A 27,018-nucleotide genomic window follows, 5' to 3' on the forward strand; every position below is an offset into this window, starting at 1 on the left:
TGGTATACTTAGGCACGAAAAAAAACAACAACCATATTACGCAGCGCGTTCAAATCTTCAATTCACAAAAAGCCATACGCTCGAGTAAGTTTCTTGCCCATATTTCTCCATCGAACGTGAAATCTGCCAGCAGACTCGATTCACGCCACAAGAGATATTATTAGGTCCTATAACTTATTAATCAGACCGCTGGGAAAACAAAAACGCGCTCATATACATGCCCGAAGACGCGATACACTGAAGAGGCTACGCGTATCGAAGAAATGAGAGCGAAAAAGGAACGGTGAGAACGGCGCGCACGCGCACGAGACCGGCGCGGCTTCCAACCGAGTGCGCCAACGTCTCCACTGCGAAACTGCGCGGCCGACCGAAACCAGCGCGGTGAACTTTGTTCAAAGACACAAGCTTGAAGCGCGCACACGTGGCCCCCCAGGCAGGCAGTTGCCGGCGTCTGGCGCCGCTCACGTCTCGCGAGCAACAGTGTTTCGAGTCAGCGCTCTGGTGCCGCATTGCCGTTTCAATCCCATTACCGAGGAAGCACCGACGTTCGCCGTCCCGCATGCGCCCACAGCGCGAAGCCTGCGGAGAGAGAGAGAAAAAAAAGCAGCGCTGATGCTGCGCTCTAGGCAGGCAGAGAGAGAGAAAGAGATAGAGAGAACCTTCGCTTTGTACCCGGGCACAAAGTGCAGGCAGCGTTGCGCAACTCTTATTCCGCCGCCATCATGTCCCGCGGAGAAAGTTCCGGCCTAATTGCGTTAGCTTGCGCCACGAACGCGGTCTTCTCCGGTAGCTGTACTCCTCATCCGGCCGCCTCCGCTTGGCTGCGGCTGCAGCGTCGTTTTGCCCCCATAATCGAGCGAATCGAGGGCGATTGTGCCTCGCACAGTGCCGGCTTCCCCGCACAATGTGACGCACGCACGAGCGCATTCGGCAATTTTTCAGCCGCGGTTTCAAGAAGAACATCGATGTGCGCGAAAAGAAGCTCTCGGTGCGTTCATTCGTCTGACTCAGTAGTGCCCGAGAATAGCAGGTTTTTGTTTTGCGCACGTTTTCGGGGCTGCCGTTGCAGCTGTTCCATTTCAAGCTTGCCTTTATTTTTTTATTGATTTCACAGTTGCCGCCGAATGAGGCGACTCTATTTACCTAATCGTATTAGGCAGCTGGCAATAAAGCTCTGCGAAACCTTAGAAAAACTGCGCTGTTTTCACCGCATTCAAGGTATTCGTTTTCTCCCGCTGTTGCCACAGGCGCACGGTACTCTGTAATGATCCCGTTCCGACGCAACGCGTGCCCGCGGTCTTACATTGATCTTTAGCCGTGATCCCTTCGGCGGTTTCCCGAACAACTGCGATAATCGTCGCTTTGCTTGGAACCAGCAGCGAGAACTACAAATAGGAGCAGACTGGAAGCCACGTCTTAAGGTTCGAAGAAAGCACTGCACTGTCAAAGACGCTGAGGTGAGCTTCTGTGTTTCAGGAATATCAGTTTTCTCAATCGAAATAGTCGATATAGGCTCCCTCGCAGCTTGAGAGTATGCTTGAAGCGCTTTGCCTGATCCGTCATGTGCGGCGATACTTGTAGACGATGGCTGGCCATAAGCCGCACGCATTCCGTTTTTCGGCGATCAACGACCCCCTAGTCCTGTCACCGAGTTCGTGTTTGCGTAGCGGTAACAAGTAAGGCCTTGTGAAAACTTTGAGTTTCCTCTTTCTATCTAGAAGTTTCTCCTTTTTCGTTCTACTTCATTTGCTTGCGTACCGGCATACCGTTACTAGAACTAGGTTACCTTTGTCCTGAACCCCCCCCCCCCCCCTCCCCCCCCTTTCCTCCCGTTCTTTTCATGGTTATTATAGGCCAACAAGTTTTGAAACACTAAGATACGATACTGCGCCTTAATGCCGTGGAAGCGTTTCATTACTTGCAGGCGATGGACGCATGAGGCCAGTTCGTGTTTTCAGAAGTGCTCCCCTAGTAATTAACGTTTTTTTCCTGTTAAAGGTATAGCGAGCAGAATTGGAGTCCTCACGTGCGAACCGGACACGCTGCAGAGAGAGAGAGAGAGGAGCGCTCTAAAGACAAGAAATCGCCGAAAGGAGCCAGACACATTAGCGAGCGCCTGAAGAGATTCGCAAACAAGAATACTGGCCGCAATGAACGACCGCCACAACACAAGTCATATATGCCAAAAGTAGGTTTAAAGACGTTCACATGGAAAGCAATTCCTTCTCTAGACGTCCCCAACATGGGAAAGAAAAAGGAAGGAAAAAGAAAAGCAATATTAGTGTGGGCGGCCCCATTTCCCGGTAGCGTGGAGACTTTAAAGTAGCTGGACGAAAGGTCACAGTGTTTGTCAGAGAACGGCGAAGCTCGGTTTGCGTGAGGAAATTACTTTACGGTAATAAAAAAAAAAAATGTCATAAAAGAGCAAAGATAGAAATGTTAGAAAAGAAAATGATCAAAATGGCGACCGCTGCCACAGCTAAACGTAAAACGGAACAAGATTGGAGGCGAGGCAGACAGCGGCTGGGATAAGTGAGCCGGGCCTAAATTCTGGCGGCGAACCGGCGAAATGAAAAAAAAGGCAGGAAGTGGATATACCGGCGCGGACAAGAGTCGGTATTCTCGAGCGCTCACGCGTGCAGAGCACCGGATGTGCACGAACGAGACAATAAAACTCGGTGGGCCGTTAAATTTTCCAGATAATGACCGGGAAAAAGAGGCAGGAGACACTCTTCTGTTGCATCCATCCGTTCCTTTTATTCTGTTTCCCCCGTGCAGCGTTTTCTCACGGTCTTCTATTTCGTCCCTTGTTTATGACAGTAAAGGGAATAACGGAACGACAGTGCGCGTCTCGAGAGCTACAGGAAAAACAAAAGTCCTGTTTTAGTGGCCTCACAAGGTTTCTGAATGGCCGGCCGCCGCTGTCATTTTAAACCTTCACGAACTGCAGGAGGTAACGAGGCTTTTCGAGCACGTGAGCAGGAAAAACAAAAACAACAACTAAAATGTGGACAGGAAGACGAAGCACGTCCCCAGAGTGGCGCTAAATAAATAAATAAACCCGTAGCAATGTTAAAAGCTGCAAGAAAACGCGCAGTCATGAAGATCGCTCGAAGGAAAGCTAGAGAGCTCATCCAGCAGAATTCGAAGCATTTGATTACACGTACCGCGCCTGCGAACGACACTGCAACTTCACGACTATACGGCTGCTTCGTAACGCATTTAACACAATCCTTGGTGCCCCCCCCCCCCCCCCCCACTTTCCCTTCCCTAGAAAGAAAAAACCGTTACTATTGTTAAACCCACAGGCCTGAGGCAGCTCTCCATCGCATTACCTGAATCAACACCACGTAAAAATCGAGCACGCACCGTAAGTTAAACGTCGATATATGCCGTTTTTCAAGCGTTTTAGATCAATAATCAAGCTCCAACGCGTGTTCCGAGCAAAATTAAAACAAGGACGACTGATCCACTGGAACCTAATTTTGTTTGTCCCAACATTATACGGTTCGCTTAAGAAGCTTAGCTGTAGTGACCGTCTTCCTTTTACTTTATTTTCACCCAAACCACCACAATTGTGACCGACTCTAAGCAAGTGATATGTAACTATATCAAAGAATCTTCAGCACCGCTCGGGAGATACTGGTCAACCTTAACCCAACCGAAAAATTATGATAACTCGTCCTAATTTGGGTGCCAGTGCACGCGCAGAACCCAGACAACTAGGCAGCCCACACATAAGCTCGAGTCGAAGCCGCCCGAGCTGTGGACGTCGCCTTGGACCTGGATCCCTTCGGAGAGACGCTCAACCCATACCACAATTACACCACACACTACAGAGTCAGGAGAAGGACATAATCCACCACACCACAGCTCACTGTCCAGAGAGCAGGATGTGAAGTGGAGAAAACTTCAATCCGATACATTCCCTAACCAACACATTGTTTCAAAATTCCGTAGTTCAGAAATTAGAAAAACTTGTTGCTTCTGTGGTGAACAATATAATATGGGGTCCATCTACCGCCCAGGGAACTCATACCTGATCCTTCCTTTGCCAAGTGGAATGGAGTAAAGGCCAGCTACAACGTGGACATTCAATTTCGAGCCAAGTCATGGACCTGTGTGGCCCGGGATCTTCAGTCCCGGAGGCACGTGCTGACCACCTTCCCAACCACCCCCTCTTTTTTTTTTTATATAATAATGTTATACTTCCTTTCTTCCTGAACAGTGAAATAGCACAGCCTAAGAGCTAAGTCGCTGCATTATTTAAGACTAGCTTAGCTTCGCGTGCAATATAGCAATTTTACATGCCAATACATTGTTACAAAATTGTCAGTAGTTATGTAATCAATCAATCAATCAATCAATCAATCAATCAATCAATCAATCAATCAATCAATCAATCAATCAATCAATCAATCAATCAATCAATAAAAACAACAACAAAATAGGCGTGGTTCGAGGTCACGCTAATCGATGAAGAACGAAACGTATTTACTTCATTTGTACATACTGCAGTCTCAATGAGACCGAGCAGACGGGAGTATTTCTGCAAACATTCAGTTTCATTATCACAAGAATACACGTGCTCTTGTGCTAGACATATGCAACGAGAAAGGAAAAAAAAAACAAATTGAAGAAGAGAAGAAACAAGTGAAAAGGGAGCTATTTCTCCGCCGAAAAATGTGCGTATCCCCTAGCATACACATTGTTACAGAATAAAAGATGACAAAAAATAAATAAAGAGCACTACAGAATTTGCATTGGAGTAATGCGAAAGCACGGATGCTGCTGTTGGTTGCTTTTAATTGCTTCTAGTTGTTTAATTCACTTCTTGTTTACCTATTTTAGTCTTTGGTACTTTCAAATTACGCGCCAATCCCTCCCTATGTCCCTTTTCGGCTCTGCTTCCGATTGCATGGAGTCGCATCCTTGACGTCACATTAATTCACTTCTTGTTTACCCATTTAAGTCTTCGGTACTTTCAAATTGCGCGCCAATCCCTTCCAATGCCCTTTTTCGGCTCTAAATTCGGTTGCGTGACGTCACATCCCTGACGTCACCCTAATTGACTTACCTAATTAACTACTTTAGTATTTGGTGCTTTCAAATTGCGCGCCAATCCCTTCCTATGTCCTTTTTTGGCTCGAATTCAGGTTGTGTGATGCCACATGACGTCACTCACAACTGCTGCGGACACGATTTTGCTGACGCTGCCTGCGGACAGAAATCTGTGAACATCGCGAAGTAATGCTTTCGCATTAAAACTCAAAATTAAAGATTACTGTGCAAAATACATGAGAAGTGTCTGCTCAAAATTATTAGTACAGAAAATTTCCGAGGGCAAATCATTCAATTGGATAACTGCACAAGGGAAGAAAGAATTTTTAAACAAGCCAGTTCGCGCGCGAAAAGGAAGCAAGGGGATGTTACATTCGTACAAGAAAGATATTAAGCACATTTTTGTTAGAGCCGGAAACACAGGGCTTGGCTGCTATCAAAGAAAAATATCGAAGCTACGAGGACCAAACACCTCCAAGTCACGTAAATGCAAAGAAAAATGTCCTGTAAAGCGTGCTCTGCCGCAGTATAGTGACACACGTGGGAATGCCAGCTTCTAAGGGAATTCTTATCTGCTCACACAAAAACAAACAGAAAAAAAAGGAAAGAAGCAGAAGAAGAAGAAGAAGAAGAAGAAGAGGAAAAAATGAGGAGGAGGGGAAAGGGGCGGAGTCAAACAACAAACAAAGAAATTGAAGTAAAAATAAATAAATATAGAAGCCTATGCAAACAGATGAGGGCCAGGAAGGAGAGTGCATGGGCTAAGGTGGGCAGTTGGCGATATGTATATCAATCAATCAATCAATCAATCAATCAATCAATCAATCAATCAATCAATCAATCAATCAATCAATCAATCAATCAATCAATCAATCAATCAATCAATCAATCAATCAATCAATCAATCAATGAACAAGTCAACGCACTATATATATAACGCATATATCTGGGCAAGCTTGTATGAATGCATAGCTAACATGAGCGTACAAACACGGACACCGTGAGAATATAAGGATACAACAAGCGCTTGTTGTGTCCTTATATCCCCGCTGTGTCCGTGTTTATGCGCTCATGTTAGCGATGTAGTGCTGAACATACAGCTGAAGCCCACTGAAGGATTCTCCGCGTACCCATGCCTCGAAATAAAAGACACAAGCGAATTAGTAAGACGTGAATCGCCGCCATGTAATTTAACTGTGTGCGCAGGAAGGTACTCCTTTTCTGAAGGGGGCAACAAAGATGAGCTAACGGTACCGGAATCGGTGCAGAGAGCGGTGAATCCTAGCATACAGAAGCGCTGCCGCGAAGTTGCGGTTAATCAGTAGCAGTGATAGCAGTTCCATGAGCGATACAGAGCGATGTCACGCAAAAGTGTGCGCTTGGAAATGCCCACTTTCTATAGGCCGGGCGGAAAAGGATTGCGTTAGCCGCCCGGTCTTTACTGCGTTCCTGCCTTGCTGCGTTAAAAGCACACAGAGCAAGAACGAGACACTGGCAGCGAATTAGAGACAAGCCGGGACCTCGAATCTGGCGCCCGCGAAGAGAAAATCGGTTAAGCATTTCACACTAATATTCGCCGCATCAGGGCGCTGGGTGCTCTTATAAACTTGAGCGGAATATGACTGGCTCTGATTGAGGCAAATGTAACTTTAGCGTTGCCTTTGTACGTCCTTCGGCTATACCCCTTTCCTGCTGTTCGCACAATGAAGCTTCAAAATGAACATGGGTGTCGAAAGGCTTCCGCTGCAGCCTTGAAATCCGGTTTTCGCCATCTCGTTGTGTGCTTCGCGCGAAGAATATTTCACTTACTTTTTAATTCAAGTTGCAAGGTGGAGTTTTTCCGCCAGTTTTCATCGCTGAAGAGTGCTCTAGATTCGAAAAGAACCTGCGTCTGTAGACTGCCGAAGAGACGCACTCTCAAGAACGCACCCCGATACACACGCGAGAACAGGGACACAATCCGAACCAAATTAATTACTATCCGGCGGAAAAGGGCACTGCGCGGGCAGTTCCGAGCTGCCCGGAGTTCGGCTGCCATGACCCGCATCAACAGCAGGAAGGGGGGCTCCTGTGGAGATCGTATCCCGGCTGAAGGTGCCGACTGGGATGGGCTTCCCAAAGGGAGCAGGTGAATAAAAGTTACGACCACGCTGGTAGGCAGAGATTTGGAGAAGACTTCTCACAGTAGACTCGCAAGGATTTGGAGCAGGCCCTTATGCTACGAATACGCCCTGAGCGCCGGTTAAAGGTATTGGGGGTTGCCGAGAGGTCAGAGGCGGCGACGGACATGAAAGAGGTGAAAAAGGGCATCGGGGGTGGGGGGTCAATCAGAAGGAGAGAGGATGAGGGGGTGGCAAATGCGCGTCGCACCAGAAGGAACCGCCGCGGGGCAATCAGCGAGGACGCGCGAGCGGGCAGCAGCAGCGGCGGCGACGGCGGCAATCAAGTCGAACCGGCAATCAGCCCGGGCCGCAATCAACGTGGGGCCCCGCGCTCTCGGCCGTGCTGCTCGGGACAGCCTGGTAAGCCGTGCACGCACGGCACCGCTTCGCCCGGATGGGGGCCACGGTGCGGAAGGGGGGGGGGGGGGGCGCAGCGCCCGACGCGCTTTGTGTACACTCGCTGCATGCGCGCCAGAGAAGGCGGCAAGCTGACGGCAGGCCTGCTGCCGGTCGCGTTTAGTGCCAGGGACCAAGCGAGTCGAGTTACCCCTCCTCCGAATCCCTCTTCGGTTCATTCGGGGAAGTTTGCCGCATGGCCGCCTGGTTGGGCCCGCTAATGCCGCATAACCGAATCGAAGTTCACTCCACTGCGCGAAGATTACGACGACTTTAAGTCCTTTCCCCTCCTCCATTCCTGTAGACCCACTTGAGCTGACACCGTAGGGCGGCTCAATTTGGCGCTGCTGCTGCAGCTGGGGGAGCCCGCACATGAAGACTCAGTATTAAAGGGAACACATTATCTGCGCTCAGCTGATGATTATTCGATCAAAATGAGAAAGATGCTTTCTTCCAATGTTTAACGGTTCTCTTTTGGACGGATATTACGTACGAATAAAACATTTTCAGCCTTATCAGCAGAGTTCGACGTTGCGCGAGGACTTAACTGTTCACTTTCACATTGGAACTCCACGTACACCACTTTACATGATGCGCGCGCACGAGTTATAACCGCACCGTGTTCGCTTTTTCTCCGGGGAACATCACATTTTAACGAAATAGCGCTAAAAGGCACGTTACTCAGAAAATCCCGCATCGGCGTCAGCGTGGTGAGCGAAAAAGCATGACGCTGGCAGCAGCTGGCACGACAGCTAGGACACCCATTCGTCGATGGTTTGTGCGGCTTAACGAGATCAGATGATACCAGAGAGTTGGGAGGAGGTGCCAACTCGAGTTGCGCATTTGCGGTGGGAAGGTGGAATAACAAGCAACCTTCAAGTGCTCTTGGATGCCGAATCGGACACGCGAGAACTCGGTTAACCAAGCACGTTCATAAAGATTGGTTAACGTCGGGCGATCACCTACGCTACCGCGTCATCATCCCCTTCAAGGCGACACGTGAGCTGCTTTGCGTGCCACCGACTCAAGTGTGTTGAGCAGGATCGTATTGTTCCTAATACGATCGATTGTTAACATAAGCTTTATCTGACGCACCAAGTCGTCGCTGACAAGCGTGTCCCGCGAGTTCAATTTTCGGTTTTGAAGACAGTATCCCCTTTTCTCTCCGCCAACAAACTATCACAGTGGGCGCCCTAAATTTGACAGCGACAGCTCCGATGAAAACACGACGTGGGCAGAATTTTCTCAGCCTCACCGTCGTACTCAGCCTCACCGTCTTATCGCGGTTAGTACGCGACACGGCGGCGATCATTAATTCGCATAGCAAGCCTCGAGGTACACCCGCGGTACAGCAGCCCCGACCGTCTCGATTACAGCACCGCTCGCGACGTCGCATGCCCGCGGAGTTGCAAACTAACGTCTGGCGCTTGAAATCGAAGACGTCATTAGCGCAAACAGCTGATCTACCCGGCCTCCAACTATCGCGACTCCGCACCGCAGCAGCACGAAGGCGGCGAGCCATTGGCGGCGGTGAAATGAGGCGATGCACATTAGGCCTTAATGTCCCGAGCAGCGAAAGGCCACATTAAGGGTCTCGGGATCATTCGGCCGCTCAAGAAACTATGCATCGCAATCGTTAAAACTGTAGCATTACTCATATTCGAAAAAGGCCCTAATAAGAACGTTAAAGTCGAAGCTACGCAACACTTACAACGTAACGGCAAGTAATTGAAGCCCTCCTCGACGACAAGGCAGAAGGAGTTACCGGCACCAGTCGTTGGAAATGTGATTGTCGGTTGATAAAGGACTGGGCAGAATCGTCGCAGAAAGCGGACAGAGAATGTTTAACTCCGAAAACCAAGTGGTGATGTTCTAAGAAACACGTTTTCCGCTATTCTGTATCCCCTTCACACAGGTACCTATATCAAAATATATCGGATATATGCCGATAAGAAATAAATACTGGGTGTTAACGCCAACACGTTCGAAAATTTATTGGAATATAGTGAGATCGAAATACTTTCTAGGAACTAACTTGCAAGCCACGGTGAACTTTAGTTACTATAAGAAAAACCCTCAAAATAAATTAGAATTCGCTAATCACATTTTTTTCTTTAGTACGCGTATTTGGCTTTTAAATCCCGAAGGGAGCTAAAAGCCACGGACAAAAACGATGCCAGGACGGTTTTTGAAAAGCAGAAAAAGTCCGTCTGTGATTCTCAACAGTGCGGGAAAATCTACCGCCTTCTTTAGTATAAATGCGAAAATGAGCGCACGAGGAGCGCAAAAAAGTAAAAATAAAATAAAATAAAAAGCTAGGCGAAAATACAAGGTCCGCTGATGACGCATCGTCTCCCGCGATATCGTACCACATCAAGCTTATTCTTTTGCTTTGCCGATAACTGCAAGGAAAGGGCAGTCATGCCGCCAGTATGGTCATTATTTCCGAGAGCAACGCGTCAAACTAAACGAGTCTCTCGTATCCTCTCACGTTGCACAAAACGATGCAAGGCAATGCTAGCTACGCAAAGACACGACGGCGGCGGACAGAAGTCTGGGAGACCTGAATGCGATAGCGGAACAGTGCTAACGGAAAACGTTTTGAGGACGAACATGAGTAACTAGGTAAAAAATTTGAACGAAAATCCGAGCACATCAAGGCCGATGAGACTCCTGGCAGCTCTAACGAATATCCTTTGCTAAAAAAGTTCAAAAGCAGAAGTACATTGTTTAAAGAACTGCCGAACTTCGTTTCTAGACTGACCGGAAACCAGCACATCGGCACTGTGAGCATTCACCGTGGGCAACTCCCGAGTTTTGAAAAGCGAATGGAATCTTAAACGGACGGTGCAAGCTTAAACGGGAGGGCGCAAGGGTCTCGTCTACGCCGCCGCCGACGACGACGGACAATTTTTTTGCGACATGGGGGTACAAACGCTTTCGCGTTATTAGAAAAGCCTTTTTTTTTTTTTTTTTGTTCTGCACTCAACGATTCCCGCATGTTCGAGTTTGATAGAAGCGGTTCTTTTTAGCGTGCTGGACGCCTTCGATGGCAGTGGATGTGCGCCAACCACACCGATATTCAACGCACTAAATACTTTGCGAAGTGGTGCCCAAAGGTTTTGGAAACACGGGGGCTACAAAAAGGGTCACATTCCTGACGACCCAAGCATGCGGTCAACGATTGAAAGGCCCTTACCAGAGCAATTTGCGCCGCGCAACCGTTAAATGTAAGGGTGCGCCTCCTGACAGCGCGAAAATTCGCCTCCTGTGTGTGGATTCTGCGTACCGAAAATCGTCTTCAGGATCTTGCGCTAGCGAGTAGTGTCTAAAAGGACGACACTGCAACGTGTCCCAGAAAACGGATTGAGTGCCAGCGCGGGCAGCACGTACGTACCTCGGTTCCCTGGACCTTGAGCTTCATGTGGTCCTCCCGGGTGGTCTTGCCGTCCTTGCGCTTCTTCCAGCAGTAGCCATCACGCCGGTACCGGACCCGCTTGCGGCTGTACAGCAGCATCGATCCGCTCTTTGGCCTGCGAGGGCAGAACGGGAAGCGTAAGGATCTTGCACACAATAGCACGGGAACTGGAGCACTGCGCTGCGTAGTGAGCTGACAAGAACTGCGCTGCCTGGCCCCGGAGAGATGGAAACGAAAACTGCAAAAAATCTACCACCTTTTGCCACTTCTCTTTTTGCGTCAAAGTAACCTCCTCACTCTGATCTGGTAACTCGATCTGCCCGGTAAAGATGTTAAAGGAAAGCCGCATAGTTAGGTGAGGCTTAGGTTAGGTACAGACTTAGACGGCGTTGAAACGAATTTCAACAAGCGGCGCGGAGAGAACCAGCCGAAGAGAACGAACTGAATGAAAGACACCGGCTCATCGGCGTCTTCCTTAAACTGCACTCCACTGTTCTTGTTATCTGAGTCCAACTAGCCCAGGCTAGAAGTTTTAGAGACAGCTTCCTATCCGCAGGCGTTTAGTTCGTCTGCAGTCAACGGTAATCTCGCTTTTAACATACCGGCTTTACGAATATCTCTGTTACTGAGCCACATATAAGACCTTAGCTTTTCTTTAAGCCAAAAATATGCATCAGGAACTCAGACAAACGCAAGCGCCATCCCATCGAAAAAAGGGATAAGTCCTCCAGCAGCACACGGTGTATCATCTTTTCGGAGAGGAAGTTGTGCATATCTACTCGGTTCTGCTGGAACGCGCACCCAGCACGACTCCCATTCGACGAAGCGTTCCTGAATGGGAGAAGCAGTGGACTATGCTCGTAAAAATGAAGAAATAAAGAAAAGAGAAGATTTTTATGTCATCCAGAAAGAGTCCCCACCAGCCACAAGAAGAAAAAGAAGACTGGCATGGAAACAGGGAAAAAAAGGAAAAAAAGGAAAGGAAAATCTGGCTACGTAAAGCTGGTTCTCTACACTGCTAGCAGACTGATTAACATTTCAACGAACAGTCGCAATCAGAGTGGACATTCAAAACAAATACACGAAAAAGATAGGGTAATTTCCCATGTCTCGATATTAATTCGAACGCCTTAGAAAAGCAGGCATGCTAGGTGCTTTTCGTGTTTGCTCCAAAACGAGCCTTCGTATCACTGCCGATCCTACGACCAAAAATAGCAGAATGCGAACGATAAATGCAAGACAGGACTGTCTTCTTGATACGCGGGCACGAAGAACAACAACAAACCGCGCAACAACAATAAGGTGAGGAACAAAGCATAAGTTCCCAGGGATCACGCTTCCCCGTCTCCCTACTTTCAATCGCCTTCCTCATCTCACGAGAACGGGTAACGCGAGCCGACGTATTCCTGATCTCGGAGACAAACAGCCGTGCCAAATCCAGGCAGCCGGGAGACCAACGCTTCATCAGCAGTCAAAACCGACAGCGGAATCGCGCGGGGGCGGGACGGTAAAAGAAGAAAGAGGGTACCCAAACACTGAGAACCGATTGTGAAGAAGAAACAGAAGAGAAAGAAAAAAAAACCTTAGAAGACAGGGTGAAACTTCTAGGATTCAGTTAAACGAAAGCCGGCTGCCTGCCGGATCAATAGCCAAATGCAAATGCCTGGCTTTTACGACGAGGTCCGGCTCTTTCGGCCTCCCCCTTCCCCCTCCATTTTTTTTTTTCTTGCTTCTGCTACGTACCGAAAGCGCGCGTAGGAGAGCAGAATTCTGCCGAGACGAGACGAGGCGCGAAACGGGCCAGTACCGTGGAAGGAAAGAAAGAAACGGGAAATGAACAGCTCAAGAGAATGCACACAATCACGTACTTGGAAGAAAAAAATAAAACTAAACGATAACCAGGAAGTGCACCTGAGATAAGGAGAGCGCAATTCCCAGAGCTAGCGGCTCCATGGGGATTGAAAGAAGGGAGATATGATCTTACTACATTTCCACGCACATATTGAAAGAAAAGTTGAGTTAGGTATTACGGAAAACGGTGAACGAAAGTGCTACTCGATGAATTTAATGTTAACTTCGGATAGCAAGTAGAGATATGGATCAAGGATGAAGTTGACTGCTTTGACTTGGTCAACTATCAGTCATTTTTCCTCAATAGAACTAACAGAAGAGGTGGGGGCGTTTGTTTGTTCGTGCTTGATAGTGTGCAATGCGAAAGGGTCGATGAAGTTACTTCACTTACGCCTGATTATGAGGTACTCTCTGTTTGTAGCAAAAATGTCCTCATCACTGTAGTATATCGCCCCCCAGATGGTTGCATAGAGAACTTTCTGCTCTATATGAAACATGTTTTTCAGTTTGCCTTTGAATATAATTAAACTATATATATATATATATATATATATATATATATATATATATATATATATATATAGGTGGTGATTTCAACATTAACATGCACGAAAATACACCCAGAAAATCGCGACTCTTATTACTAATGGAATCATACTGTCTTGTAAACGTTGTGACATCACCTACACGTATTACCACAACGACGGCAACACTCCTGGATTTGCTTATCACGAATAACGCAACTAACACGCTCTCAACCGGAGTTAATTATTACGTTATTAGTGATCGCCTGCCGGTGTACATCGTTTGTAATAGTAATCCTAAATTCAAATCGAACTGTAAACCGAGAAATGTTAAAATACAACGGATCAACCCAACGACGTTAGATTCATTTCGACACAAAATAATGAATGTCAACTGGGAACCAGTTTTTGCTTGTTTGACTGCTGACAGAGCGTTTAGTTGTTTCCTGGAGATTTTCGTGCGCATATATCGTGACACGTTTCCATACACAGATATAAAGAAACCAAAACGAGCTCGTAAGCCCTGGATTAGTTCGCATATTCTTCGAATGATTGCTAAAAAAAATTCCCTCTACCAGAAATTCTTACAAAGACGCAGTCCAGAATCGTGGGCAACGTTTAAGACATACAGAAACAAGCTTAATTCAACATTGAGGAAAGCGAGGAATGAATATCACCTCAATTTGTTCGATGGTTTGACCGATCAAAAGAAAATTTGGAATAGGCTTAATCGAGTTTTAAACCATAACTTGGGAAATATAGCTAACAGTATTACAGTTGATGGTATTAGATATACTGGACTCGCTCTCGCTAATGAGTTTAATAACTATTTTAGTACACTTGTTGATAGTGAGCACAATCATAGAGCATTACATTACGTTACTAACCACACAAGCAACAGCCTATTCCTAACATGCTGCGATGAAAATGAGGTGCTTCAAATATTTAAAGGTATGAAGGTTTCGAACAGTGAAGACGCTTTTGGACTGAAAATGAAACCAGTCATGCACGTCTTGGACATTATCTGCCCGATTTTAACTTCTGTCTATAATTTGTCCCTAACTACAGGCATCTTCCCCTCAGACATGAAAATTGCGAAAGTAGTTGTAATCTATAAAGGTGGTTCCAAAAATGACCTGGGCAGTTATAGGCCAATTTCAATATTGCCCATTTTTTCTAAGGGCTTAGAAAAAATAATGCACTTACGAGTTTCTAATTTTCTTGAGAAGTATAATGTGCTAACAACTAAACAGTTTGGATTTAGACCTAAGTCTTCTACTGAAATGGCTCTTCTGAAGCAAAAAGAGATAACCCTAAATAACATAGAATGTAAACAAATAACGTTGGGAATTTACATAGATTTCTCCAAAGCCTTTGACAGGATTAATCACGAGACTCTTCTACTGAAACTTTCTGTTTACGGTGTTCGGGACAAGGCACTATGTCTAATCACTAGCTATTTAACTGACCGATATCAGTATGTTTCCATAGATAATCATTGCTCATCTTATAGTAAAATAAAGCATGGTGTACCTCAAGGAAGTATTCTTGGTGCCTTATTATTCAATATTTATATTAATGATTTAGTACAGATTGATCCCGAAACAGAATATGTAATTTGTGCTGATGATACAACTTTATGTCTATCAGGGACCAACGCGAATGATATAGTCAAAAGGGCCAATAGCGTGTTGGGTAAACTTAACTCCTGGGCTGAAATAAACTCCTTGCTGATAAATTCGCGCAAAACAAAGGCGATATTTTTTAGAGCGAAAAATGTGAAATGGGTGGTAGACGTTGATTTAATCTTGGGTGGTAATGCAATAGAAATAACTAATGTTGTGAAAACACTTGGCGTTTACTTTAATGAATTCATGTTATGGGATGTCCACATCGATCAGCTGGAGGTTAAACTGGCTAGGGTTATCTGCGTACTCAGAAGGTTAAAGTGAATGTTGCCTACGAGGATTAAACTTGTAATGTACCATGCCCTGTTTGAATCTCATATCAAATATTGTCATCTGGTATGGGGTACAACGACGCAAACTAATATTCAGAAGGTTTCAATATTGAAAAAAAAAAAAAATGCAGTGAGAGCAATAGCAGGTGCTTCATATTCAGCACATACAAGTTCTTTATTTTCAAAATACCGCATTATGAATGTAAAGGTCATCCATCAATATCGTGTGATTCAGCTATATAAATCTCAGGCACACAGTAAAATTACATTTTTAACTGACCTTGCTAATCTACAGGAAAATACTGTGCTCCACAATACAAGACACTATGAATACTGGTGTGTACCTTGCCCACGCACAAACTACGGACTCCAAACATTAGGATATGTATTGCCGTCATTCCTAAACCGCTACACTTTCACAAATGAATCCATTCACTCAGTTTCATATACCAGTATAAGAAATATGTTCCTACATAGAAATGAAGAGAATGTGACAGTAAGAAATGCTAAGTAAACATGCGAGATGAAGCTGTTATCTTTTTGATTTTGTGTGTAACTGTGCAGAACCTATTCTGTGTTCCATCGGAAAATATTGTATGCATTTTTATTCCATGTCTGCTCTTGTTGGGTTTTTTTGCTGTTATTCGCCATCGCCATGTCGAACCACTGCGGGAGATAGGAGCTTTGTCAAGCCGCGTGCGCGGCTTTTTTTCCTTTTTCCTCAGCCATTGTAAATGTCTGAAATAAACTGAAATGAAATGAAATGAAATGAAAATGAAAATGAAGAAGTAAACACGCCGGAGAAACTATAGAAAAAGCAACATCAAGCACTTGAAGTAGCAAAGAAAAACAAGGAAGAAATCAAGAAGGCGCAGTAAATGGCTTTTCGTATTCTCTCAGGTCTATGTTTCTCGCAGTTTGTGTTACTGTGCATTGGCAGCGGATGCTGTTTATGCAACGATGCAAACGCCGAGCGAAAACGAATTCATGACCCGAGGACTGCATAGAAACACACAACTAGCAGACGACGCGGCCGGCTCAGCTCCCAAATTTACTTTCAACTCCGCCGCCGGCGGCGTGGCCGTCGCTTTGCACGGGGCGTATAACTAAAGTTCGCAGGAGTGCAGCTCTCATAGCTTCCTAAAGTCAGCAGACTTTTGACAAATGTACTAGGGACAGAGCATGACCTTCATCCATGACTAGGAAACTAACTACACCGCTTTCTATCAGTTGGCTGGCTCGTAAACTTGATGTGCGCTTCACCGGGAACGCACACAAAATTATCTCTATGCATTAGGGTTGCACTTTATTCCTTTGTGTACATGCTATTGCACCGCCCACATTTCGGCACTACACTAAACGTCGTTTCGCTTCACACGGAACCTTAGGGTTGTGCTTGTAATATACTTGGGAAAAAAAAAAAAGAAAATTGGGGACATAAGCTGCGCCTCTGACGCTGCAGCAAAACGGCTCCAGTTTGCGGCTCCTCTTGCGGATATTTATTGGCATATATGTACATTCCGGAACATAATAATACGGAGCACGCCCCGGCGATGAAAACTTTGACCCGTGTTATCTAGCGAATACACTGAAGTACCTATAAATACGTTAGGACGCGACGCTAGTGCGCTCGCGTATGGATCCCAGTGGTCATCCTATTTTCTCTACGGAAACAGTGAGAAAATTCCGAACCCCTCACGCGTGCACCACATTATTTTGGCCGCGCCTGTACTTTTCTACTCCCTCAATCACTAGTCCCTTAATTTGTGTCTATATTATCTCACTCATAATCATTAAGCATACCGTTGTAAGCTATCACACTATGTGGAATACCACACGACATAGATATAAAGCCCACCTTTAACCATGCTTTATCAACGTGCCTGAATGGCATAGGAGTAGTATGTCTACCTCGAGATCCAAGGGTCCCGTCATGTTCGGTTCCCATCTCAAGGAAGTTAGCAGCTCGGCCATGTCATGTGATCTCGTGACGTCACACAACTCGGCGACCAATCACGGTCCATCCACGTCACCTGCAAATACCACCGGGCAGCGAACCCTAATTGCGCCAACGCCGATGCCAACGACATATCTGCTCGGAGAACGGAATCTTTAACGCTATCAAGTTAAGAAGAATGAATGCGGTTAGGGTTCACCGTCGATAACTTTTTCGAAGGCTGGTCATAGCCGTATTGTCAGCCTCCTGACCAGAACGCGCAGGTTGACCTGGCAAGTTTTCGCCGACTACGTCCGGGCGAACCGACATACGTACTGCAGTGATGGCCCCAACAACAGCCCAAGGAAGAGTGACACATTTACGTGCTCGCGTCAATCCTGGCAAAGTCCTTCTCTTCTCTTCAACCACTTCCAACTTTCCCTCCGAGAGCATTTAGCGCCGGCGTGTGTCTTCGTCGTTCCATCCTTCCCGTTTCCTTACATCTCATCCTGCACCCCGCCTCCCCTCGGGCCATCTCGTCAGCCTCCGTCGTATAAGCAGACGTACGCCGACCGGCAAGCAGCGAGGATGACTAATTCGTATTTGCATAATGAACTCGCTGCGCGCGCCGTAATGCGCGCAAATTCGACCCGTCGCTTCATGAGCGGTGGCGCTCGTGTCTTGCCCTACTTTCGCCGTGGTGCACAATGCCGGCGCCCTCACCGAGCGGGAATGCGTTACCTTAAAAAGAAAAGAGAAACATATAAACAAGAAAAGAACAACGCGAGAGCAGCGAGACAGGGTCTGAGATGAGCCCAGGGCGCAAAAACTCGCCCGTAATTACGCTATGGAAACAAGAAGGCGCTGCTGAAGCCCGGCGAGCGCGGAGGGGTGGCTTTACTCGGCCGTCCGACAACCGGGGGGCAGGAGCAGCAGTGCCACGGTCTCCGCCGCCGCTCCTGATGACGGCTAACGAGGTTTCTCATTGAGCCCCCACCCGGCAGCCGGACGGGCAATAAGGCCATAATCATCGTTTACGCAACGCAGGCAGATTGCTCACGCTTCGAGTGCGCCCAGCGCGCATGCGCGCACGGGAGAGCGAGTGTGGGAAGAAGAAGGAAAAAGCGCCAACAGAACCGTGCCCATGAGGAATGACACGCACGAAGTATATGGCTTCAACGAACTCCAAACACGAAGCAACAGAGTAGAGGAGAAGAGCACGGGAAATAGAAAGACAAAAGAAAAAACAGAGAGAAAGAGGAAAAGGGGCGAGCACAGCGTTCGCAATAATAATAATAAAAAAAGGAAAAAAGAAAAAGAAAAAGTGAACGTAGGGCGGTCACTAAGTTTGCGTGGTCCGAGAAAATCCAATCACTTGCGAGTAATTAATTCCGCTTCAGCATTAGTAGCCAGAGCGGCGTCGGCCTGTACGGCGTTTTAAAGTGATCCGGTGGGAGGTGGAGAAGGGTCATGATCGCGAGCAAGCGAACCCGGAGCAGTGAGTGGAAGTGGGTGGCGGGCGTCAGTTCATTAGTGAAGCGCGCGCCTTTGTTGCGTGCTGTAGCGGCCGGAAGAGCTACATCGCGCGGCCACAAGCGCATATACAAAAAAAAAAAAAAGGAAAAGAAAATATTCGAAGAAGCAGAAACGAAGAAAAGCAGGACAAAATGCACCGCATCACGTTCCGCTTTCCCGGAGGAAGAAGTTTGGGTGCTGAACGTTAAATGATGGCCCTCATAATGAGAGAGGGAGAGAAAGAGATAGAGAGAGAGCACGGTCGAGAAGGGGATGCCGGCCTTACTCAGACCGGGTGGAAAATGAAGCAAGCCGAGGCTCCGCGCTGGCTGTCCAGCCGCGCGGATATCACTGTTGCGTTAAATGCCGGGCTTAGCCCCGGCATTTGCGCCCATGCAGGGGTAACGGCAACGACGCTATATAAGCAGCAACAAACTCGCACTTTGTTCCCGTTAGCGGACGCAGCCCGCAACAACACGGAAACCCCGTAATGACGTTAGAAAGCTTATAAAGCGCCAAAGCAACCGCAGGAACATAAGCCCGTTGTGCGTTCGCTGGGGTACTCATGCCCAGCGTGTGTGCGATGGTGAAATCGCGGATGCGGGGAGGTGTAATCAAGGCCCACCATGCTACATTTCAGTAGGGGGGCGTATGCACCAGCGTGGCACAACACATGAACATTCGGGGAACAGCGTGTGCTATGCGCAGCCCAATCAATGAACGCAGACGGCCTGTCCGAAAAAAAAAAAAAAAAAAAAACAGAAGTCTCGTGAGCATCTGGAATCGCTCCTCGGCTTCTTTTAATCATGCCATCTCTGCTCTCCCCCAAATGTCTGTTCAATTAGCGTCGTCGTCTGGTTCTGTGCAACGCGGAGCTCCTCCGTTGCACAACCGACATTCACTCGGCCAGTTCATTATGAAATGGTCTCGGTTCAATCCGCGCTAACTGCTGAATCAAAAAGCCGAGGGAAACTTGCAATGAAGATAAGCCTCGCAAGAGTAGAAGAACGCGTGCCGAAGAGTTGGATGCTATAACTGTATAGTTCGAGATCCGTTTCCACACGCCTAATTTTTAAGCAGACGAAACTGCAGAGGAGACAATTAAGGCGAACCATTAGTTACATGATGAGGAACGTTCGAATTTCGCACGCAATGAATATCCTGCGCAACGTTTCTAACATTGAAGTATATGTTGTTAATTCCTGCTTCGAGCTATGTTTATAAAAAAAAAAAAAATACGGGAAAAGGATAGAAGTACTTCGCTCCATCCATTACATCATTTCGTTGTACTTCACATTCCACCCACATAACCTCGAAAACACTTTATTACCGAGAAAGCGCTTGCACCAATTGGGACTGTCAGACTTTTCCATCACTGCCGCTAACCATTCAAATCTTTATTTGTTGTTTTTCAACAGCCGCCAACATGCGGCCCTATCACTGTGATTTTACCGCAAGGAACGATTTTGTACTCCTTGTTTATTTATGCTTGTTGCCGGGGACACGGCTTTATAACTTTCATTAAAGAGCGGAATGCGCGGAGATTTTTTCAGAGTGATCGCAGCAAAGCCCGACTGTTTCCGTATCGTTTCAGATTTCTCCAGGTTCCTTTGGCCGGTTATCTAGATGATTCTTCAACATTTTTTAATTGAGCGCTGCCGAATTATGCGGGAATTCGTGGTTCGACGTCCGCCGAGCACTCTTGGTTGTTATCGCCGCCGCAGAACTGCTCAGCTCTCAGCACACGAACTGCTTAGCACACGGGCGCCAAGCATTTCGCCCCCAACGAAAAGTGGCCGCTGAGGCAGAGATTCGACTGCGCATCCATGGACACAGTAGTCGAGTGCCCTTACCACTGCGCCACCCCGACGGGGTCTCCTAGATTGTGCTTACGACCTTGTCCCTACCACGTGACATCTGGTGGAGGTCCTGGACCAGTCAAGGCGACCATTTCCCCAAAGTCGCAGCCAGCCGAAGAGACAGCCGAAGAGAGATGAAGGCCTCTCATCTTCGAGCAGCCTCGAGCCTCCCCCCCCCCCCACCTCCCCCTTCCCCCCTTTTTTTTTTCTCCCACGGCCGGCCAGATGAAGATGCGGAAGAATGCATTGACCTCTTCGACCGCGTGACAAGATTCAAAGCGTGGAACGACGCTACAGAGTTGAGGCAAGTCTATTTCGAACTTCACGGATCTGCCCGAGAAATTCACGAGACTTTTCCGAGCCACATTCAAAGCGGAGACCTTGGCGGCCTTCACAATAAGTGTTGTCGTCAGAAAAGAAAGAGCGGAATTGCTCCTCAAGGCCAAGGTTCAGGTAAAATATGAGACAGCTCCTCTATTATACCGAAAAAATGAAGCGTCTGTTTCGCCGCGCTGACCCCGCCATGACAGATGATAGGAAAGTGAACTTCTTGATGCGAGACGTTAAATAGTCTCATTTTACCGGCCCGTGAAAAACCATCCATAGCCATGGCCGGATTCGAAAGAGAAGCGTCCTCCATTGAACGGATTCGATGAGCGTACCGCTGGAAATAGCATGCAGGTAGAACCCCTGTCAAGCACCGCAAAATTTTCGCTGTTGCTGCATGGTGAAGAAATTACATCCCTCCTCTGCTCCACTTCCTTCAGAAACGTTGAGTAAAAATAGCGCGTTAAGCTTGTATCTCACAGTTCGCTCACGACGGTTGCGACATGACGATGCCCCGTCATGTTGCGACATGACGATGCCCTTGATCCGTGCATTCGATCTTTTCGAAGCCAAAATGGCGTTCAATATTTTGTTCGTATGTAAAATGTCTACCCTGGAGAAAAATGACCGTTTTCCCCTCTCCTCTTTATGAATCCGCTCCTTTATGTTTTTTATGCTTTGTGTTCGGCGGCTCAGGTTCGTGGCAAAAAAAAAAAAAGTACAATGTCCTACTCGAATATATCTATCGTGCCTGCCACAGCAGGATATACGACTGCAGTGGTCCCAAACTTGTCGATACGAGTTACCACGCACGATGCCAAATCGAGAAGAACACTACACGAAGCTCAGATCGCGAACCGCTGGGGAGCAATAGGAATGACACTGTCGATGGGGCTGCTCTTCAGGGAAGCCGAGATCCACGCATCGCTCAAGGAGAAGGAAGAGCAGAGGGAGGAGCAGTATAGCATGCGGCTCCAGCGGCATTCCGCGGTGACGACCAGGAGCAGGACGTCCGGTGTCCGGCGATCTTTCTTCGTCAGCCGGCCCCGAGTCGGATCGAGCTCTCGCTACCCTCGCAAGGCCGGTGTGCACGTCGGCGTCGCTTTCCGCTAATCTCCGCGTCCACTCTTCTCCGCCGAAGGCCGCCGCTACCGGCTCTGCCCACGCATCCGCAGCGTACGGTGGAGACAAGGCGGAAGTCGGACGAACCGAAGCGCGTCGCTCATCGATCAGCATACGTACACCCGGGTCCCTGCGCATGCCTCGGGGCACACACCGACGTAGACGACCCGGGGAAAACATCGCACCATGAAACAACCGACGTCGAAGGAAACCAGCAAGAAAATGGGTAATAAATAATCAAATCAGATCGAATGAAACAATCGGGCAGCTAGCTCAAAGCGCTCCGCGGCCCTGGTGGCTATGATAATAATAATAATTGGTTCACAGGAAGGGAAAGGCGCAGTATTTGTCATAATTGTGTCTGTGGGCACCTGAACCGCGCCGCAAGGGAAGGGGGGGAAGGTGGGAGTGAAAGTGAAAAGAGAGAAAGAGAAGCCGTAGTGGAGGGCTACGGAGTAATTTCGACCACCTGGGGATCTTTAACGTGCGCTAACATCGCACAGCACACAAACGCCTCTTCGTTTCGCCTCCACCGAAACGCAGCCGCCGAGGTCGGGTTCGAACCCGGGAATTCCGGACAGTAGTCGGGCGTCTTACCACTATACCACCCCGGCGGGGCGTGGCTATGATGCTAGAGCCGTTTCCAAGAACTACTGATCCATATGAGGCCAGACTGTTTTTGGGCTGTAAATTTTTTATTTTTAGTTTTACCGTTCAAACAGCTTCGTGTAAATCTAAAAAGCGCCACTCGAAGACAGCCTCAGCAATGCTCGCTTCTAATACGTATCACCTTGCGAGATGATCGGGGACTGCTGAGGACTGTCACAAAAACGCACAAACATCGAAGTATTTAAATACGTAAAATTAAGCCAGATAAGAATGGGAAAGCGTGGCGAAACTGACCATCTACTCCTTCGATGACCCAGTGAAGGCTGAGAGAAAAAGGAGCATCTCGCGACATAGCAAGTGCTGGTGAAGCTTCACAAGGATACAAAAAAAAAAAAAAAAAGGAAGGTTTCGTAAGCAAAGGCAAGAAAAAAAAAAGTAGAGGAGCACTCACCGAATCTTCACCTCCCGGGATAACCACTCCTCGTGCCTGTCGAAGCTGATAAGGATAGCGGCGATTTCCTGGACAAGAAAAGAGAGGGGACAAACGAGTGACATTTTAGGCACTTATCCGTGAGAGGCATATCACAGAATCTGCGCTTAATTCTGCTTTGTAGAAGGTCTTCATACCACGTTTTTTTTTCAGGCATGCAACAACAGCAATCTCACCAACCAATGAGAAGGGAACGTTATAGGACTTTGTAGTGGGAGCCCGTGGCCGATGAGCAACTGGCTGATAGGATAGGATAGGATAGGAAATACGTTAGTTTCTCTAGGAGGGTCTTGTGAACAATTGGCTGAACAATTGCCAAGACGAACGTGAGAAAATAATTGCGAGCACCTTCGTGTGAAAAGAGCGCATTTTGATCAGCGTACACTCAATAGCTTTCCCCACAAGCAGGCTACCATGTCACAATGCCAGCTAAACGACACTGCTCGTTAGCAGAAGAGTTGATGACGCTTGTACGTTGTCAGTAATCGTTCATAAAAGGGCACTTCGAAAAAAGCGATGACTTTAATGCAGCGAAAGAGTTTAATTGAACGGTTAAAATGAATTTACTTTAAACAGCAAACAAGGAAGAAATCGCGTAAGGTGGCAATTTAGGCTACAATTGGTAAGCGACTGCGTCGTACTGCGAAGGAAGCGCTTGAGCGTCTCTTTCATGACTGTAAGAGCACACGGTATTGAACACAGACTAAAATAGCAAAAAATAAAATAAAAGCGAAATATAAAAGAACAATGACAAAGAAAAGCAACATAAGAAAATTAATCTATCAAGAAAACGAAAGACTAAAGACTACAAAAAAAAACCTTTTTTTTTTTTTTTTTTACTAACAGCATAACGTTTGCGGGTATGTGCGTTCTACATAAATAGGCTAGACACCGCATATTATTGGGGATGAAAAGAGGGCAATAACGTATACCTTTACATTGGGCACGTGCTCAATGTCAACTCAAAGCAACTCAGGTGGCTCTACGAGAACAGTGCTACCCCCCCCCCCCCCCCTTCCCAGAATAGCTTACAAAAAATAAAGAAACTGCTGTTACAGAATTCGTTCGTTAACATTATATAAATTTTCAATCCTCCTTTGTTGGCAATGGTTCAGGAGAAAAAATATCGTGGTTGGACAAGAATGCTTTCGTAAGGCTGCCACAAGGACCGCATTCGCCGCGACAGCAGACTTGGTTCCCGAGGCCGCCGAGCCCAAAGTGAAACAAACACACTAGATGGGGCGCCTTGCATGCTCTGCGCCAGCGGTCCTGTCCCGAGGAGGCAACAGCCGGAAGCCTCGCACGGAATTGCCCGGAAAAGCAGAATGCGTCAGCAACAGAGAAAAGCCCCGCGCTGCCGGATCTTTTCGCTGCCGCCGACTCGGCGCCTTCTCGGGACGGTTTGCTGAGTTGTTAAAACTGGGCATTCACGAGTCTGCTCGCATTAGCGCCAGAGGACGTTCCGGCCAGCTTGCCGCTTGGGCGACAGTCGCCGTGCGCGAGTTGTTACTTGTCCGCGATACAAGCTGCCGTCTTATTTCCCCTAAAAGTTGCGGAGACGAGACAGCAAAAAGCGAGTCTACGCACGCGCCGCTGCTCTTGAGGGAGCGCGAGTTTCGAACGATGCGCGCGCTGCTGCCGCCGAGCGTATGCATAATTCATCACCCAACGTCAGCTCGCACAATACAATCTAAACACACGATCCGAGGCGCATGCGCGAAATACCCGGGTTGCATGACTACCCGCATTGTGAATGCGCGCCGGTGGCAAAGCTGCCGACTCGCTCCCGGGGACCCATACGTGCAGGAAGACGCACGGGAGTCCATCTTTTCAGACCATATGAAAAGCAGTCTCCGAGGTGACGAAATATGACTGAAAGTGATTTCCTTTTTTCGCTTTATGATAGGGTCAGCTCCCCGACGTGAAAGAGGGACCCCTGTCGAAACCTCGGGCCCTCCGGCGGTGCAGGGTTGAAAGATCTGAGGCATCCAGGCATCCCCAGGAAATTGAGTTCTATAAGCCGCCAACGTTGCGGGTGAATTGATAGTGCCCTATCCAAATGCATTCGGGCCAAAAGTCGAGCTGCAGATGCAAAAGCTTAGTTTCTCTCCATACCCTGAGCGCGGCGCGAGAACACATTGAAAAATATTCTCGAATTTCCCGCTGGGCATGGCTGCATACCAAATGACCGGAGCGTTAGCACGTACGAGCAAAAACGCTCTCCGAATGAATACGGAAAGTTTGTTTCGCAACTCGTAGATCCTCCTACAGCATACCGCGTGGTAAATGGAGCAATGCCGGTTGGAGTCACCGAACACTACGAAAAAATAGACCGCTCGCTTCCACTGACAGTACAACCGCTTGATATGCACGAAAGCAGCGTGTAAAGGGGGCTGGTCGTCGAACTCCAGCGCGACGCCATTGAAACAGAGCTCGAAGTAACGCCCAGCACTGGGACAGAGGCAAGAGAGTCGATGGAAGTAGGACTCCGTGCATATTAAGGGGAAAGCCTTTTTAGGCTCGTGGGTGTGTGCAGAAAGTGCTCCCGCGGCGAGGTGCCCACCGCTGCTAGCGCTTGAAGGAATAAAGATAGAAGAAAAAGAATGATAGTATGGGACAGAGGAGGAAAAATAAATCTAGTAATTAGTTAATAAGAGCCACAAAGGTCAAATCTGCGTCGAAACAGCGCCCTACGTCGATATAGTCAAGGGGCGTGAAATTAGCTCGGACGTCGCAATAATACAAAAAAAAGGTCAAAATTAGGTTAGAAACGCCGGATTTGTGTCGAATTAGATTAGGAACGTGTAATCACGAGTAATATTTGCTGATAACCGAAGGACGTATAAAATGGGTAAAACAAAATGAAGAAACTTGGATGATGACGACACATCCGGCAGAAAAACGTCGAGACAGTGCGAGATCTAACAAAATGGGTAAAAAAAAAAAACGCCAGATTTCTGTCGAATTAGACAAAAACGTGCAATTAAATGCAATAAAAATCACCGAAGAACCTATAGTTGTGGCTAATTTGGGTCAGGAATAAAGAAACTTGGATGGTGACTTCACATCCTACATAAAGATGTGGAAGCAGTAAATGAGCACGAACGCGGCAAATGAGTACAAGCAGTCGCGTAGGGCTTTCGCCTTACTACACTTAACAAGTATGTAAGTGCCTTCAATGAATTTCTCACCCTTTATTCCAGCTGCGAATCAAGCGTTTTTTTGTTTGTTTGTTTGAACAATGTTCTCAACTGAAATCTCTTTCAATCGCCACTCATCTACCGCGGTGGCCTGGCGGATCAGCACGAACCCACGGCTCAACAACCGGCAGCGGTGGAAGCATTTCTCGAAAAGTGAATAAGTGGCCTTCGTGCGATAGAGTCGAAATGCAAAAGATTAAGTATGATGTTGGATCACGTCATGCACGAAACTCCAGCAGATAAAAATGATTAGCAAGCTATCGGAACAAGCGCGCTTTGAACGCAAAACCGGAATTAGTGAAATTCGAGCACCCTTCCTCTGATGATGAAATAGCGCCACTGTTCGAACATGTACCTCCGCGGACAAAAGTCGTATATTCCATGCGCTGCGAGAAAATTGCCTGCCAGATATTTCCGACAGAGAAGCAGTTATTTCTGAGATATGCATAACGTACCCTCCTTGATATACTTTCCATCTAGTCCAAGCAATTGTGTTTGGCACATTTTTTTTATACTGAAAAAATGCAATCGTTGCGATTCGCGTGGAGTATACCACTTTTGTCCACGACTGTACAGTTCCGGCCATAA

The 27,018-nt window shown here is 47.4% G+C and overlaps 1 protein-coding gene across 5 annotated transcripts in view; it reads right to left on the bottom strand.

Annotated features, from left to right (window-relative positions):
• The window catches only part of Camta (Calmodulin-binding transcription activator), a 474,504-nt gene that overhangs the window by 57,621 nt on the left and 389,865 nt on the right, over positions 1-27,018 (bottom strand). For all 5 annotated transcript variants that reach the window (XM_084599157.1, XM_084599156.1, XM_084599155.1 and 2 more), the window contains 2 exons: positions 23,192-23,259; positions 11,017-11,152 (listed from right to left, as the gene is read on the bottom strand). In XM_084599157.1, coding sequence (XP_084455283.1) covers positions 11,017-11,152; positions 23,192-23,259 — 204 coding nt within the window. The remainder of the gene's footprint in view (positions 1-11,016; positions 11,153-23,191; positions 23,260-27,018) is intronic.

Source organism: Amblyomma maculatum, chromosome 3, assembly GCF_055883805.1.
Source record: "Amblyomma maculatum isolate TAMU_Amacu chromosome 3, ASM5588380v1, whole genome shotgun sequence".
NCBI classification, from domain to species: Eukaryota; Metazoa; Arthropoda; class Arachnida; order Ixodida; family Ixodidae; genus Amblyomma; species Amblyomma maculatum.